Source organism: Heptranchias perlo, chromosome 28 (assembly GCF_035084215.1).
Source record: "Heptranchias perlo isolate sHepPer1 chromosome 28, sHepPer1.hap1, whole genome shotgun sequence".
Taxonomy (NCBI): Eukaryota; Metazoa; Chordata; class Chondrichthyes; order Hexanchiformes; family Hexanchidae; genus Heptranchias; species Heptranchias perlo.
In genome coordinates, this window is record NC_090352.1 from 29,225,045 (window position 1) to 29,239,821 (window position 14,777).

Sequence of the window (14,777 nt, forward strand, 5' to 3'; positions counted from 1 at the left end):
GATCTTCCTTGTGAGTTGTGCCCACAGTTGCCTGGCAGCTGGGACAACTTAGTTATAGCTTTGTGATGGAGGCACCGCTTTCTAAAGTATTGCCGAGGGTTATGGTGAAGTAGCCCACCTGTGTTTGCGTAGTGGGAGGTGCGAATACCAGCAAGTAGAGGCCTACGGCCTCCTACCATGCCTTTTCAGTTTGGCATTTCTGTAATGGGCCGACTGAGCCTCCTCCTCTTCTTCAAAGCAGAGGAACATGTGCGGTCCAGGATCCATTAGATTCCTGAGGCCCAGTCCGCAACCTTAAAATTTAAAAGTATGGTAAAATACTTTACGAACAATTTTAAAATCCTTACAGATACTGTAAAAATAAAGTTCAAGTTTTAAAAGCCTTGAGGAAAATTTACAAAACATTACAAAATCTTAAATAATTAAAATCCAGTGCGTTTAAAAAAAAATCAGCTACTTTGAATTAAGATCTACCACAGTTGAAATCTGCAACCATAGATTTCTATAACAAGTGTCCTTTACTTCTTCGTCAAACTTACAAAGTATCCTTTTCAAATTTCAGGTCAATACAGCTGTACCATCGCTATAAAAGAACTGTCGGACTCTGTACGTAGAGAGTTAAGTACAGGCAGAAACACCTATGTGTCTGTAAAGGCTTCCGTTCTGGGAGGACATTATGCAGGACAGGTTGGAAGAACAGAGATCCCTTTCATCCCTGGATTTTATATGAACCAATCAGCTGTGACTCTTAGTAACAAAGAGCCAACAGTTAACATCACCATTTTTGGCATAGATAAAGTGTTGAATGAACTGGAGGTAAGCAATCAGAGGGCTGTTGAAGCACAGTTGAGTTGAAGTTTCTGACTGCAAGAGGTTTCCTGAACAAAGCCTTGGGTTTTGTGCATTGTACCATGTAGCAATGCCACATATATTACATTTATAAGACACTATGGCTGGGAATTTGCTCAGAGCTGCTCCCGCCCCACCGCTGTAACTTGCCGGGAACTGTGGCGGAAACCCCATTTACATGCTGAAACAGTGGGGTCAATTTTAGGATGGCCAAGCGGGTGCGTTCGTAGTGGGGGGGTTCCTAAAATTGGGGAATCCCGGAGCGGGTCCGGAGTCTGGCTCCAACCCGCCCACTTCCGGTTTTCCCAATGACGTGAATCGTTGCGCGCGCAGCCCCCGCATGCGGCACTCCCACCGGCAATTAAAGCCAGCGGGATGACAGTTTAGATAGTTAGGGAGGTACTTGAGGTCGTTGACAGACCTCATTGGGAAGAGATTTTAGCAGGGATGTGGGGCTCGATTTTCGCACCCCCGGGCGGGTGCGTTCGTGGCGGGGGGCTGCGAAAATCGGGGATTCCCGGGGCGGATCTGGAGCCTGGCTCCAACCTGCCCACTTGCAGGTTCCCCACTGACGCGCTGACATGCACGCGCAGCCCTCGCATGTGGGACTCCCGCCGGCAATTAAAGCCGGCAGGGTGCCACTTAAAGTACTTAAACGGGTACTTCAGGTCGTTTACAGACCTGATTGACCTGATATTTTAGGAGGGGTGGGATTTTGAAATGAACTGAGACTGTTTCCCGTACTGGGGGAAACACTCCCAGTTCAAATGGATGTGTTGCAGCCATCAGCCTGTGGCAGCTGCAAAGGTCCATTTGATAGCTGTGTGGGGTAGGAGACCCTCACTCATTGCAGGAGACCACTCTGTCACTTGGGACAAAGTTTGGTCTCCACCACCCTCCTCCTAACAATAAAATGAAGGGTGTGCAGACACATTTACCTACCTTGCGGACCCCCTCAAAGGTACATCTTCCGGATGGGGGCCGCCCTGGCTGCAGTCATGACCTCCTCGGAGGATGAACAGCATCACCAGCCACACCGTCCACCTCTGACACATGGAGCTCCACAACACAGTGCTGTGACACATCCACCTGCACAGCAGGAGGGAGGGCAACCGCAGAGAGAGATGTGTCACAGAAGGCACTACCCTCGCCACAGGGTCTACAGACCAAGGCTCAGCTTCCTCCTGGCCCAGGCCCACATCACTCCTTCCACCCTGCTGGACGGCAGTTTGGAGGGCTTGTGTGACGCCTTGGAAGGCCACTTGTAAAGTATCTGTCAGCCTGTTTAAGGCAGCAGAATGTTGCTCACCCTGAATCCGAACGGCCGTTGTCAGAGCCTGAATGGACTCATTGTTGAGCCGTGCTTGACGCTCGATGGAGGCTAGCCTTTCCTCCATCGCAGTCATTCCCGCACCTACCCGCGACACTATCTCAGAGATGCCTTCATGTCCCTGCGACACTATCTCGGAGATACCCTCCTATACCTTTGCCGCCATTCCCTTCATGCAGGAGTTGGACTCCTCCATCCTCTGCGCGATAGTGGAGAGTGTGCGTGGCACCTGTTCCAACACCTCAGCAATGTGCTGCTGACCCTCGATGACTCTCCTTTTCACAGCTGGCCCCCAGGGTTCAGCATCTGGGTCCAGCTGAGCAGAGCCTGGAGAAGAGTGCTCCCACCGACGCGGACTCTCCATGGCTGCCCCTGCCACCAGGGTCTGCTCGTGCTCACGTGCTTGGTGACTCACCATGTGCAAGCCCAACTAAGTGAGAACGGGGACCCACCGAGGTGTGTGTATCTGCGCTGGTGGATGGCTGGCTCAAATGTGACGATGGAACCTCAGAGGCCAGCAGGTCCTCTGAGGAATCGCCATCCACGGTCACGGCGCTCGCAAATGGGCCTGCAAGAGAACAGAAAGCAATATTAGGCATGTGGACAGATGTTGAGGTGCTGCAGATGCCAAGTGATGCTAAGATCATTCGCTATCATGAGTGCTGAGTGTTAGCTTTCTGTCACCGGCCGCTTGTGCAATCCCAGCCTCGGCATCCGCCATGGACAGGCACTCCAGTGCCTGCTGCTCTGCATCTGTTAGTGCCACCTGGTGTTGTGGGCCCCCTCCGGTCCTTGCCCTATCCCGGGCGTTCAGGCACCTCTTCTCCTATCAAGGCAAAACACAGAGGCGTGATTGAGTGATGGTTGCATGATGACCCGCTGCATGAATTGGTGTGGGTGGGGTTGAGTGTGAGGGAGATGCATGGGAGGGTGCGTATGCAACATAGCCATGATACTGTATGAGGATTGGGTTGCGTGGTAGTGTTCAAATGGGGACAGGGGCAGTGAGGATGTGCAGGCAAGGTGAGGATGATAGTTGAGTGGATGTGAGGAGCGTTGTGGTGGCAGTGCAAAAGGAGTTGTGTGCTGGTGGAGGTGATGTGGAAGACAGAGTGTGGGAGAATGTGTAAGTATACTCACTTTGGCTGACCTGGTTAGGTCATTAAATCTGTTACTGCACTGGACCCAGGTTCGTGGCACATTGCCGCTGCTGGTGACCTCCTCGGCCACCTCCAGCCAGGCCTTCTTCATGGTGGAGAGGGCGCTTCCTCCCATCAGATGGGAAAAGGATTTCCCTCCTCCTCCTCACCCCATCCAGCAGCACCTGGAATGAGGAGTCGGAAAATCTTGGGGCAGCCTTTCCTCTGGCCTGCTCCCTGGTTCAGAATTGGTTGTTTGCTGCAGGAGGAGCATTGGTGGATTGCCCCTTTAAATAGGGCTCCTCCAGCTGACAGGCTTTGCTGCGCATGCGCAGTCCACCCGCTGCGCAGCTTTCCAGCGCGAAACCCGGAAGCACAGGTAAGTGGCTCCAATTAGCCTGCAATTCCGTGCGGAGCACACTGATTTCACCGGGCGCATTACCCACGCGCCCAGTCGACCGCCCGCTGAGAACCCGCCGCCCTCCTAATATCGGGCCCATGATCTTGGACTCTGCTCAGCATGTTTCCCATGTGGGAAACACTCCCTGTTGTTGCAGACGTGTTTCAGTCAGCAGCCATTGGGAGATGCAGAGGATTCCTTGATAGTTGGGGGGAGTACCTCATTCATTGCAGCAGGGCACTCTGTCACCTCAGACAAAGCTTTGCCTGCCACACCATTGTTTCCACACTCAAAATTATTACATCATACCCTAAACTCTGCTGTCCAAATACATGTACCTACTTTGCGGACCCCCTCACACTCTCACCATCAGGATGGCGGGGGGGGGGGGTTCCATAGCTGCATTCATCACTCGCCAGGCATGCAGTCAACCTCCGCCACATGGAGCTACACAAACCAGTGCTACGCAACAGGCACCTGCACAAAGTAGTCGTGCAACTACACATACACCCACTGTAGGGTGGCATCAAGGGTGTTCATGGAGAACCTCATGAAAGGGCCTCATTGCACAAGCCAGTCAAGAATGGCAGTAGTGGTGACCATATGATATGTAATGTGAGTTGATCAGAAATCAAATATAAGTAAAAACCATGACAAACCCTCAAACACCCTTGTGCACCCCCTTCATGCTCACGACACGTTTGACTTACGCTTCCTACTACATGTACGTGATGCATGCCTTGTGGCTGCAGCACAGGTAGTGGCAGATTGGGTGAGGCTGACCGTCAAAGAGATGCATGAGAGGGTGAGTATGAGACAGAGCCATGAGATTGTATGAGGATTGAGTTGAGTGGTAGTGGTGCGATGAGTACTGGCGAGGTGAGTAAGTGCAGGTAAGATGAGGATGAGGGTTCAGTGGGTGTGAAGAGTGATGTGATAGAGTAGTGTTGGCAGTGCAGAAGGAGATGTGGAGTGGGGGCGGTGATGTGGCAGACGGAGTGTAGGGGAATGAGTAAGAGTACTCACTTCGTCTAACCTACTTAGGTCATTGAAGCGCCTCCTGCACTGTATGCAGGTGCGTGATATGTTGGTGGTGCTGGTGACCTCCTCTGCCACCTCGAGCCAGGCCTTCATGGTGGCAGAGGCAGGCCAGTTCCTCCCGTCCACCGGGTGGAAGATCTCCCCCCTCCTCCTCCTCCTCCTCACCCCATCCAGTATGACCTGGGGTGAGGCATCATTAAACCTGGGAGCAGCCTTCCCCCGGTCTGCTTCATGCTGTAATTTTGCCTATTTTCTGCAGCATCAGTCAGTGGAGGACTGCCCCTTTAAATAGGGCGCCTCCAGCTGACAGCCTATGATGCGGGTGCGCAGTCCGCCCGCTTTCCAGCGCAAAACCCGGAAGCCAAGGTAAGTGGCTTCAATTTACTTACGATCGCGTGCCAAACCCACCGATTTCACTGGGCATGTTACCTACGCGCCCAGTCGACCCCCCTCTGCCAACCCGCCTCCCTCCTAATATCGGGCCCTGTGTTTCCACCACACTTCTAGTGAAGTTACGGCAACGAAGTGAGAACAGCTCCAAGTAAATTCTCAGCCCATGAGCTGTGTGTTAAATTGCATGCAAATATTTGTTTCCATATTAAAGGTAATTGGTAGCTAGATAATTGTTTCAAAGTATACTCCCAATTGGGGTGGTATTAGGATTTTTTGAGGTTAAAATCCTGAGGAATTTTACTGATGTTCCAGAATCTTTGTGCATTGAAAACAATTTGTAACTGTGGAGTAGAACTGACCAGGTTTTGGAATACACCTGCCTATCGTTAAAAAATTTTAATCTAAATTTAGATAAAGTCTTTTTCCCCCTTGTCTTTTCTCACCAGTTTTGTCCCCTCGCCTTCTTTCATGAAAACATTTATTCCTTGCTGGGGTATAGTTTCACAAGCATTGGTCGCCCTCCAATACCTAACACAAGTGGACGTTATTCATGTGTGAGTGTTGGCAGGCTATTCGACTTTGAGACCTCACAGCTGTGCTTGATCCTGTCTTCATGTGATGTCCACACGCACACATTTTCAGCAAGAATCGCTGTTTAATGATCAGAAGCAGGAACTCCGTGGCACTGAGGCCAATTGTATTGCCTCTCCTGCTACTCTGAGATCAGCTAACTTTGCACAGACAGGAGATTGAACTTGGGACCTTTTTGGTCTGTAAAGCGTAGTTACTCACCACATAAACTCACTGAGCAATCGGGATCAATGAAATCTAACTGGACAATGTTATATCAGACCTCCTGGTGAGCTCTAGTTTTGTTTTAATTGAAATTGTGATTTATTTTAAATGTACAAAAGCATTTATATTACCTTATATAATTCAATTCTTAGGTACGATCTCAATCACCTGCCATTGTGGTGAGTCAGCCTATCCAATTATATTCAGTGCCCAAGATTGTTTACTCACTAAGTACTGCCAATCTGAGCCTTCTTCAGCAGGGGTTATCATGCACCAATATCAGTGTATCCAGCTCATTGACAAGACAGGTGATGCATGTGACAGTCACAGTTCTGCGGAGTGGAGCCAATGGTGGTACAGGAGGCAAGATTTAGCACTAATGGTGCAATATTACTTTTTCCTTCAACCATCTTTATTGAGTTTTTTTTTAAGTACAATTTTCCTTTTAATGAACGTATCCAATTCATACTTTCAATCTTAGAACTGAAGTTATTGAGACTCATTAGAGTATCCAATCATATTATTTCAACTTTATAGAAACTGTGGTTTCTTGTGATTCTCTGTAGCATCGAAACCATCTCTAAAGACTTAAAATTCGATCAATGAAAGTAGACTAAGTGGTGTATCATAAAGATATTACGGTAGATTTTCCTTTGCTCTACGCCTGGGGATTTCAGGTTCCCCAGGGGCAAAGAAGAGGAAAATGGGGCAGAGGCTGTTAGTCAGGTTTCTGTGTGCCCCTCCATTGCACTGCCCCGTGATTTCCTGGGGCTTTGCCTTATTGGGTAAGTGGGTCTGCCCCCAGCTACGTGAACCATCGGAGGGAGCCTGCTGAAAGTTAAATCTGGGGCCTAACCCCGAACTACCACAGACTGGAGAATCTGTGGAAGTCCCAGGGGTAGGCTGAATGCAATCGAGGCAGGCAAAAAAAAATTTATGGCCTCCCCCCACCCCGCCTCTCACCAAACCAAGCAAAATTAGAAGCTTTCCACTAGCAGCCAGAAGGCCCTGATCTCAGCGATCCAGAGGCCAGCTGAAAGCCTAAGAGGCCTGCATCTGTATCGGGATTTCCTACCTGATTTGTAGGCGTTCAGCCCAGCCAGGGGATAGGCTTGCACTTGGAGTTCCCCCAGGCCATGCAAATGGCACCGGGGGAATAAAAACAGGGCAGTTGTCTCCTCCCAGGTGCAGTGCCGGAGAGGAAAATCTACCCAATTACTTTTAATTTTAGCATTTATTTCATTTTATAAAAACTTTTTTTTTGTGTTCTCACTTTAACAGTGAGTCATGATGCTTCTTTCATAGTGGGGTGGTCAGAAGGAGGGTTGGCTTGGATATTGTGCAGGAATGTTGAAATAACATCATTGGATACCAGTGTTACCTGTTTCAGCATCAGCTGTGTATATGTTAATTCAGTTCTTCCATACATGTTGGGCTCAGGAACTCCTCCAAAGCTATCCCCCAATGTTTCCATCAGCATTTATTGTTTCAACAAATATATTTTTTTTAATTAAAGGGCTGTTGACACTGATCAAAATTCTTAACTGGTTGAATTTGAAAAGTGGTCCAGGTGGTAAAACTCAAACATTTTGCTCTAAAGGGTAACATAAAGTACTTTTCCAGATGATCCAGGTTTAAATGAGAATAGGTTAGAATGTTATTTAATGTGTATGTAATTTTTGATTGAGACAAAGTTGTCAGTCAACTTCATTTTTAAAAAGGTTTAAAAACTCCCTTGAAACTTCTGTTTGTCAAGTTTATCCCATTTCCATCACCAGAATGTGCTTTAACCAAATGTAGATTATTATTTACAATCTTGGATAGATCAGTTTAACAACCTCTGCCTAATTGCAATGGGAAACTTGTAAAAATATATATATTTTTATATTACAGGAGATTTACCTTTTGAGGAATCGACTTTCTTTGACCAGCTAGTGGAATCCTACCAGGTGCTGATGTTCACATTGTTTGCAGTCCTGGCTACAACTGCCATCATCTTTATTGGTAAATATCTAATAAGTAGTAGCCTTTGTTATTTTCTCTTACTATATCATATGCCAAGATTAGAGATTTCTTCTCACCCCTCCAGCAGTATTGCTGTACAGCTGGACATTAGAATATAGGAGTGACAGGCTCCAATTTTCACTCCCACACAGTACGGGGTAGCACAAAGCATTTGATCTTCGCACATTGCTTTCACAAACTGAAAAGGGGGCGCTTACAATTGTTGCAGATGACATAATGTAACATTGTGCTTTTTAATCTTATAAATTGCTGTTTGTCGCTGCTGGTCACCGATACCACACTCAAAACGGCAGCTGCTCTATTGTGATCACTGTTGACATTTACATCAATGTACTGCACAAAAATCTGCCCACAGTTCACAAAAGTGCAGTCAGAAGAGCCTGGATTAATGAAACATCACCAGATGACAGATCTGCAATGCTACATTATCATTGAATACACAAAATAATTTCTTTATTGAAGTTGCATTACTTGATGTTCTGAAGAAGTTGCTTCATTTGGATGATTCCAAATAATGGCTGCAGCTGTCAGATGTAGCACAGGTCAGGTGGATAGTAAAGATCCCTCTATTCTTCTTCAACCCCTAGCCTCAGAAAGGCACTCCCTTCCCCAATACATCAGTGTAAATTTTTCCACTTCCCATACCACCCATCCTTATAACCTCTTCGGTTGAGATTACTGAATTGAGGTCAGTTTTGTGTTGTGGCTCTCTGCCCCTGAGAACTGAGGTGATTTTGGCCAAGGTCAAATCACATTGGATCCATTTAGCTGGTAGACATTTTCATCTTATCAATCTGACCTGGATTTATACCCAGGTCCCAGGAATAAAGAGTCAGTAGACCACAAGTCCAACCACCGCTGCTTTTGAGCCAGAAAGCAGAAGATATCCACGAATGGTTTGAGTAAACTCACCACCTAGTTTTCTGATCCTCCGTTTAGGGAAAGAACATGGGTGTCGCCAAGCATAAACAGTGTATGTACACTCTTAACTGTTTTGAGGTGTGAAAATTAGCTCCACTCCCCTCTCTGTCCCTCACCGTGACTCCTGCTGTTCTGGGAATGAAACACTGCTGTTGTTTTGAAAGATCAGAAATTCCAATCACAAAACTATTATGAGAACTCTTGCCCACAGTAGTGTTTCATCCTCGGAGTAGTGGGAGTGGCTCTGAGAGTGGAGAGGAAGGAGAGTTGTAGCAGTGATGGGGAGGGGTAAATGTTGCCGGCATGAACTGAGGACGGTCAGGGTGAATGGTCCCAGCATGAAATGAGAAAGATGAGGAGTGAAAGGTCACTGTGTGAACTAAGGGGGTGTTGAAAGGTGCCAACATGAACTGATGGAGAGTTTAAAGGTGCCAGCACAAACTGAAGGGGAAAAGTGCCAAAATGAGGTGGCAGGGGAGGAGATTCCTGGTACAAACTAAGCCAGGAGAGTGCCAAATTGAACTGGGGATGAGATTAGAGAGACAGAGCCTCTATAACTTGGAGAGAGATAGAAGGATCTACGGTCCTTATATCCACACATATCTTTGTATCATCTACGAACTTGTTGTTGTTTCCCCTGGCTGGAGAGTCTAGAATTAGGGGACGTAGTCTCATGATAAGGGGTCGGCCATTTAACACTGAGATGAGGAGGAATTTCTTCACACAGGGTTGTGAACCTTTGGAATCTACCCCAAAGGGCTGTGGATGCTGAGTCATTGAATATGTTCAAAGCTGAGCTAGATGGATTTTTGGACACTAGGGGAATCAAGGGATATGGGGATTGGGCAGGAAAGTGGAGTTGAGGTTGAAGATCAGCCATGATCTTAGTGAATGGCGGAGCAGGCTCGAGGGGCCGTATGGCCTACTCCTGCTCCTATTTCTTATGTTCTTACGAACTTGCAGACAATTCCTCTGAGGTCTTCAATCCAAATCATTAATAAAGGTGAAGAGCAGCAGTCTTAACACCGATCCTTGCTGGACTCCACTAGTGCCATGCAAAACCTACCGTTATATGAGTTCTGATGAAAGGTCATCAACCTGAAAGGTTAACTCTGTTTCACTCTCCACAGATGCTGCCTGACCTGCTGCTTCCAGTGTTTTTTGTTTTTATTTCAGATTTTCAGCATCTACAGTATTTTGCTTTTGTTTTACCGTTAATAACTACCTACTCTCTGAGATTGTAACCAGTTTCTTATCTAATGCAAAATCTGCCCACTAATCCCACAGGATTCTAGCTTATTTAGTAACCTTTTGTGCAGCACCTTGTCATAGGCCTTTTGAAAATCAAAATAGACAGTGTTGATGGGGCTACTGATATCTACCAAACCAGTAACTACTCAAAAAAAAATATTCAACCAAGTTGGTGAGACAGGACTTTCTTTTCCAGATGCCATGTTGAAATGCCCTAATACCCCTTCTCTGCCAAGGTGGTCATACAGTGTAAGAGGTTACAGGGTGGGGATAACTGGATCAGTGCTGAGGGACGGTGGCAATGCTGGATCCCATAGGGGTGAAGGAGAGGGGGAAGGTAGACGGGGATTACAGTTGGAAAGAGAGGGAAGATAGACTGGGATTACAGTGGAAAGAGGGGAAAGGTAGACCAGAATTACAGTTGGGAGGAGGGAAAATAGGGAAGGGTTAACGGTCAGGAGGGACAAAGGAGAAAGCAGAGCATTGTTAGAGATTGTTTGCAAAGAGGAATGTAAAGCAAAGTTACAAGTGTGGGAAGGAAGTAGAGGAGGATCAGAGCTCAATGTATGAAGAAATATGTAGCTGGGGTAGAGGCAGTGGAGGTGGAGAAACAGAAAGTAGAGCCAAGTTAGATGCCAAAGGGAGGGGAGAGGTGAGCTTACAGTGTAACAGCAGTGATTATCTCATGGTAAGTTCCAGATCTTGGCCATCAGCGAGAGGTGCCAAGTGTAAGTCAAATGCTTCCCACAAAGAGAAAGGAAAAATCATACGGATGCATCTCCCCGGCCACTCTTACACACTTCCTGTGAAATGTATCAAGAGCAGCATTACCAAAGGCCTGGGAGCAGACTACATATATGTCCTGTCTTTGGACAAATGATGCATAGTATGGGAAGGCCTAAAATGAGAAAAGAAGACATAGTTCAATCCTGTAGATCCTAGAGTGTCTGAGCAGCCAACATGTAAAATTCTAGAAATGCCTTAACCATCCAGAATCCTCACCTATGTGGGTTCTTATAATTCTCTTGAAATTTAAATTCCATGTGTTGACATTAGGAATTCCTCAGAATGAAAACCAAACGATTAGTTATACTGTATTATTATGGGTTTCAATTATTTTTATCCAAAAATACAGAATTTTACAAAATAAAAGTTTTTCAATTGCTGGAATCTAAGGTATTAAAAATGGGGACAAGAAGAAGAAATTAATAGGCTGGAGTTGTAAAAAAAAATTGATAACTATAACTTATTTTTGTCTTGTAGCTTATAATGCCTTCTTGACAAGGATACAGACTATCCCTGTAATTTACGTTTCTGCAACACCGCAGGCAGGTAAATGTAGAAAGTTTCTGCAATAACCACAGTGATGCTGTTTACTCCTTGGTCTTTGGTCACATTAATAATCAAATGTAGTTATTCTCACTGTGGAGTTTGCGGAGCATGAGGGCGTTTTGGTGCTTGTGACATGCGTAGTGTACAACTGTAGTTTTATGCCTAGCATTGGTCTGGTGCAGTGTAAAGCAGTACCAAAACCACCTGTAAATAATACACAGGTTCAGTTAGTGCTATCCTATACCACAGCTGCCACTGTATTATATCCCACTTTACAGGATTGCATCTAACAGATGCCCACTTGAACCGACCAGCCATGCAGTTTTCATATTGTGGTACTGTATAGAACTTCCTCCGACATTGGAGAAAGTCCCTGTCATAATTTTGCACTAACTGATTTCAAATGGAGGTTATCTATCTAGAAATGAATCATAGTTATTTTTTGTATGTCGTACTTATTTTTAAAAAGTTGAAGCATGGAAACAACTGTACGTGTTAAAGAGGAGGCAATATATTACTGTGCAATACAATTCATTAAACCAAATTGTTCTGTCTACATATCATAGCATCATTTTGATGGAGATTGTACCACTGAAGTGTAATCAAAAGCTGCAATCTGCAGACTGAGCATGAGCCTACATGAAATGAATAGATAGGACAGAGAAAAAAATAATTAGTTCCACTTTGAATATTCACTTCTGTCTTGCTATGTTGATAGTTCAGAATCATACTGTTCACCAAGCTCACTAACAGCAGGTCTGACCTGGAGTTCAATACTCACTCTTTGATTATCTTCTCACCTCCACCATATAATTGTGGACAAGTTGTTCATGATCAGCCTTTAACAGTGCCTTAACATGAAAAAAGCAATTTGTTTTACATTTCTCCTGCAACCAACACCACCAAGAACAGATTAACTGGTCATTCATCTCTGTGGTGCCTTGCAATGTGCAAATTGGTTGTCACATTTGACGACACTTCAAAATATATCATTGGTTGTGAAGATATTTGGCATGTCCAGAGGATGAGGCAAGATGCTATATCAAATTCATGTTCTTTCTCTACTTTTCACTATCTTTAACCCATTTTGAATTGGAATAATCCTCAGTTAGCACTAAAATCAGGTGAGTGCTCGATGCTTTCTATCACTCCATTGGTTATGTAGGCTTACCTTTTTGCTAAAATTAGCGATCAGTGGAAAATATCGGCCATTGTGATCTTTTTAAAAACTCTCACAGGTTTGCTTGGGGAACAGGGGGAAGAACTCCTGCTCCTCCTGGCCCAAAAGCCATGCTGGATAAGCACTTATCTGCTGGATCCGGCAGTTCTCGCCTCACTTTGGCTGCTGGGTTTTGCAAGCCCTGAGAAACCCAGCCCACAGCTGTTATATCTGAATGGCTGCTAAAATCTGAGGCATGCAGCCTCGTTAGCATATTAAAATTACTGACCTGCCTCTCGAGAGCAGGTTACTCGCTCAACCCGCGAGAGCAGGTTACTCACATTTTTAAGAATTTAACTCCCACCCCCGCCTCTCTCTCGTCCATCCTGGGGGGTTAAAATTCCGCCAATATAACTAGTCGATCTCCCAAAGCATTGTACACAGGGAGCCGAGACCAAGTGCAGTCTTCAGTTGAGGTGGTGTTAGAGACCAGGAATGCTTGCTGCAGTCAGTTTTCTCAGTCCTAAAGCAGGATCTTCCCCGACCAGACGGCCGATGCCATTTGACAGAACATCTTGTCCCCAGAACCGACAAACAGGCATCAGGATGCAGCCTGGATGGTGATCCTTCCAACACATATGGAATCTCAGCGCTACCGCCAGCTGTCTACGAGGCTGCAGCAGGGAGGAGACTGTCATCCACCTCCTGATGGGCTGCCCTTTCTCGCAGAGGGTGTGGAGAGAGATGCGTTGGTATCTGTCCAGGCTCATCCCAAATAGTTCGGTAACACAGGACGCTGTGCTCTACGGGCTTTTCCCTGGGACGCACACCGAGACAGATATCACCTGCGGCTGGAAGACCATCAGCTTGGTGAAGGAGGCCCTTTGGTCCGCCCGAAACCTGCTGGTCTTCCAGCTGAAGGAGCTGTCCACGACCGATTGTTGCTGACTGGCACACTCCAAGGTCGAGGAGTACTTGCTGCAGGACGCACTGAAGTGATGTGCGACCTATGCAAAGGCTCTACAGGGAAAGGCCACCCCGTCATAAGAAATACTGTGATTGAATTGTAATATTGTGATCGCTTTGTGTACGATCTGTAGTGTTTTTGGTTTGAATTTGTACTGTTTTGAAAAATGTGATATTTACATTGAACTGTGTGTATTCTTAAATTCTATGAAATAAAGTATATCTTGAAAATTTAAAAAAATATTGCAGGCAAACCAGCTGCCCTTAAAGGCAACACTGGAGGCTGTCATAAAAAGGTAAGCTTAAAAGAAAAATGACTTGCCTGAATGTGGAGCCAGGAGCTGCTACGGGCCACTGCCGGCCATCGCTTGCCTCCCTCCCAATCTGCCCTTCCCCCGACTCACTGTGGGCCCGTTGCCAGTGTCCTTGCCAGCCACCTTTTGTCCTCTGCAGGACTGGTGCACTGCTTCCTGGGGCGTGACTGGTATCCTGATGACCCAAAGAGGACCATTATCGCATGGTCCTCTTGCACCTGGTATCCTGATGACCCAAAGAGGACCACTATCGCATGGTCCTCTTGCGCCTGGTATCCTGATGACCCAAAGAGGACCATTATTGCATGGTCCTCTTACGCATCAGTTTCAGTGTGGCAGTTGCTGCTGTCGCTGAGTTCGGGCCTGAATTCGGCCATGAACCAATTTCTACCCCATTGTAATTACAGTATGATGAGTTTACATAGCCAGTTTCCATTGCAAAAATTGATAGAGGAGTTTATAATGGAAAAAATTAACAGGAAGTGGAAGTAGATGTAAGATTTTTAATATATTAAAATAGATACAGAAATAGAGTAGATAAAGAGAGAAGTTCAGTAGACAGGAAGACTAGAAAGATAAATGCAGAACATGAATGAGCTGATGCAAATGAAATTCAAATAGTATTGTATTCTTGATAAGTCAGTGGAACCCTTATAAATTAAAACCCATTCTGTCAAAAGAAAATGTTACATTTCATAGAGACTAAAGCAGATACCTATTGCTTAATTAATCCTCTTCCTTTGTTGTATAGGTTACAATTCAACATCTCATTGTAATAATCCCCGAAGGCGATATTTGCAGTCCTGGCTGTGGAGTGTACGCTAACAAACACTAAAGAGAAGGAAGTGCAGTCAGTATTTAG

The 14,777-nt window shown here is 46.0% G+C and overlaps 1 protein-coding gene across 1 annotated transcript in view; it reads left to right on the forward strand.

Annotated features, from left to right (window-relative positions):
* The window catches only part of LOC137299223 (nuclear pore membrane glycoprotein 210-like), a 123,223-nt gene extending 111,701 nt beyond the window's left edge, over positions 1 to 11,522 (forward strand). Inside the window, exons 36-39 of the mRNA XM_067967886.1 lie at positions 563 to 816; positions 6,100 to 6,310; positions 7,841 to 7,951; positions 11,408 to 11,522. Coding sequence (XP_067823987.1) covers positions 563 to 816; positions 6,100 to 6,310; positions 7,841 to 7,951; positions 11,408 to 11,502 — 671 coding nt within the window. The 3' untranslated portion in view covers positions 11,503 to 11,522. The remainder of the gene's footprint in view (positions 1 to 562; positions 817 to 6,099; positions 6,311 to 7,840; positions 7,952 to 11,407) is intronic.
* The last annotated feature ends 3,255 nt before the right edge of the window (positions 11,523 to 14,777 follow it).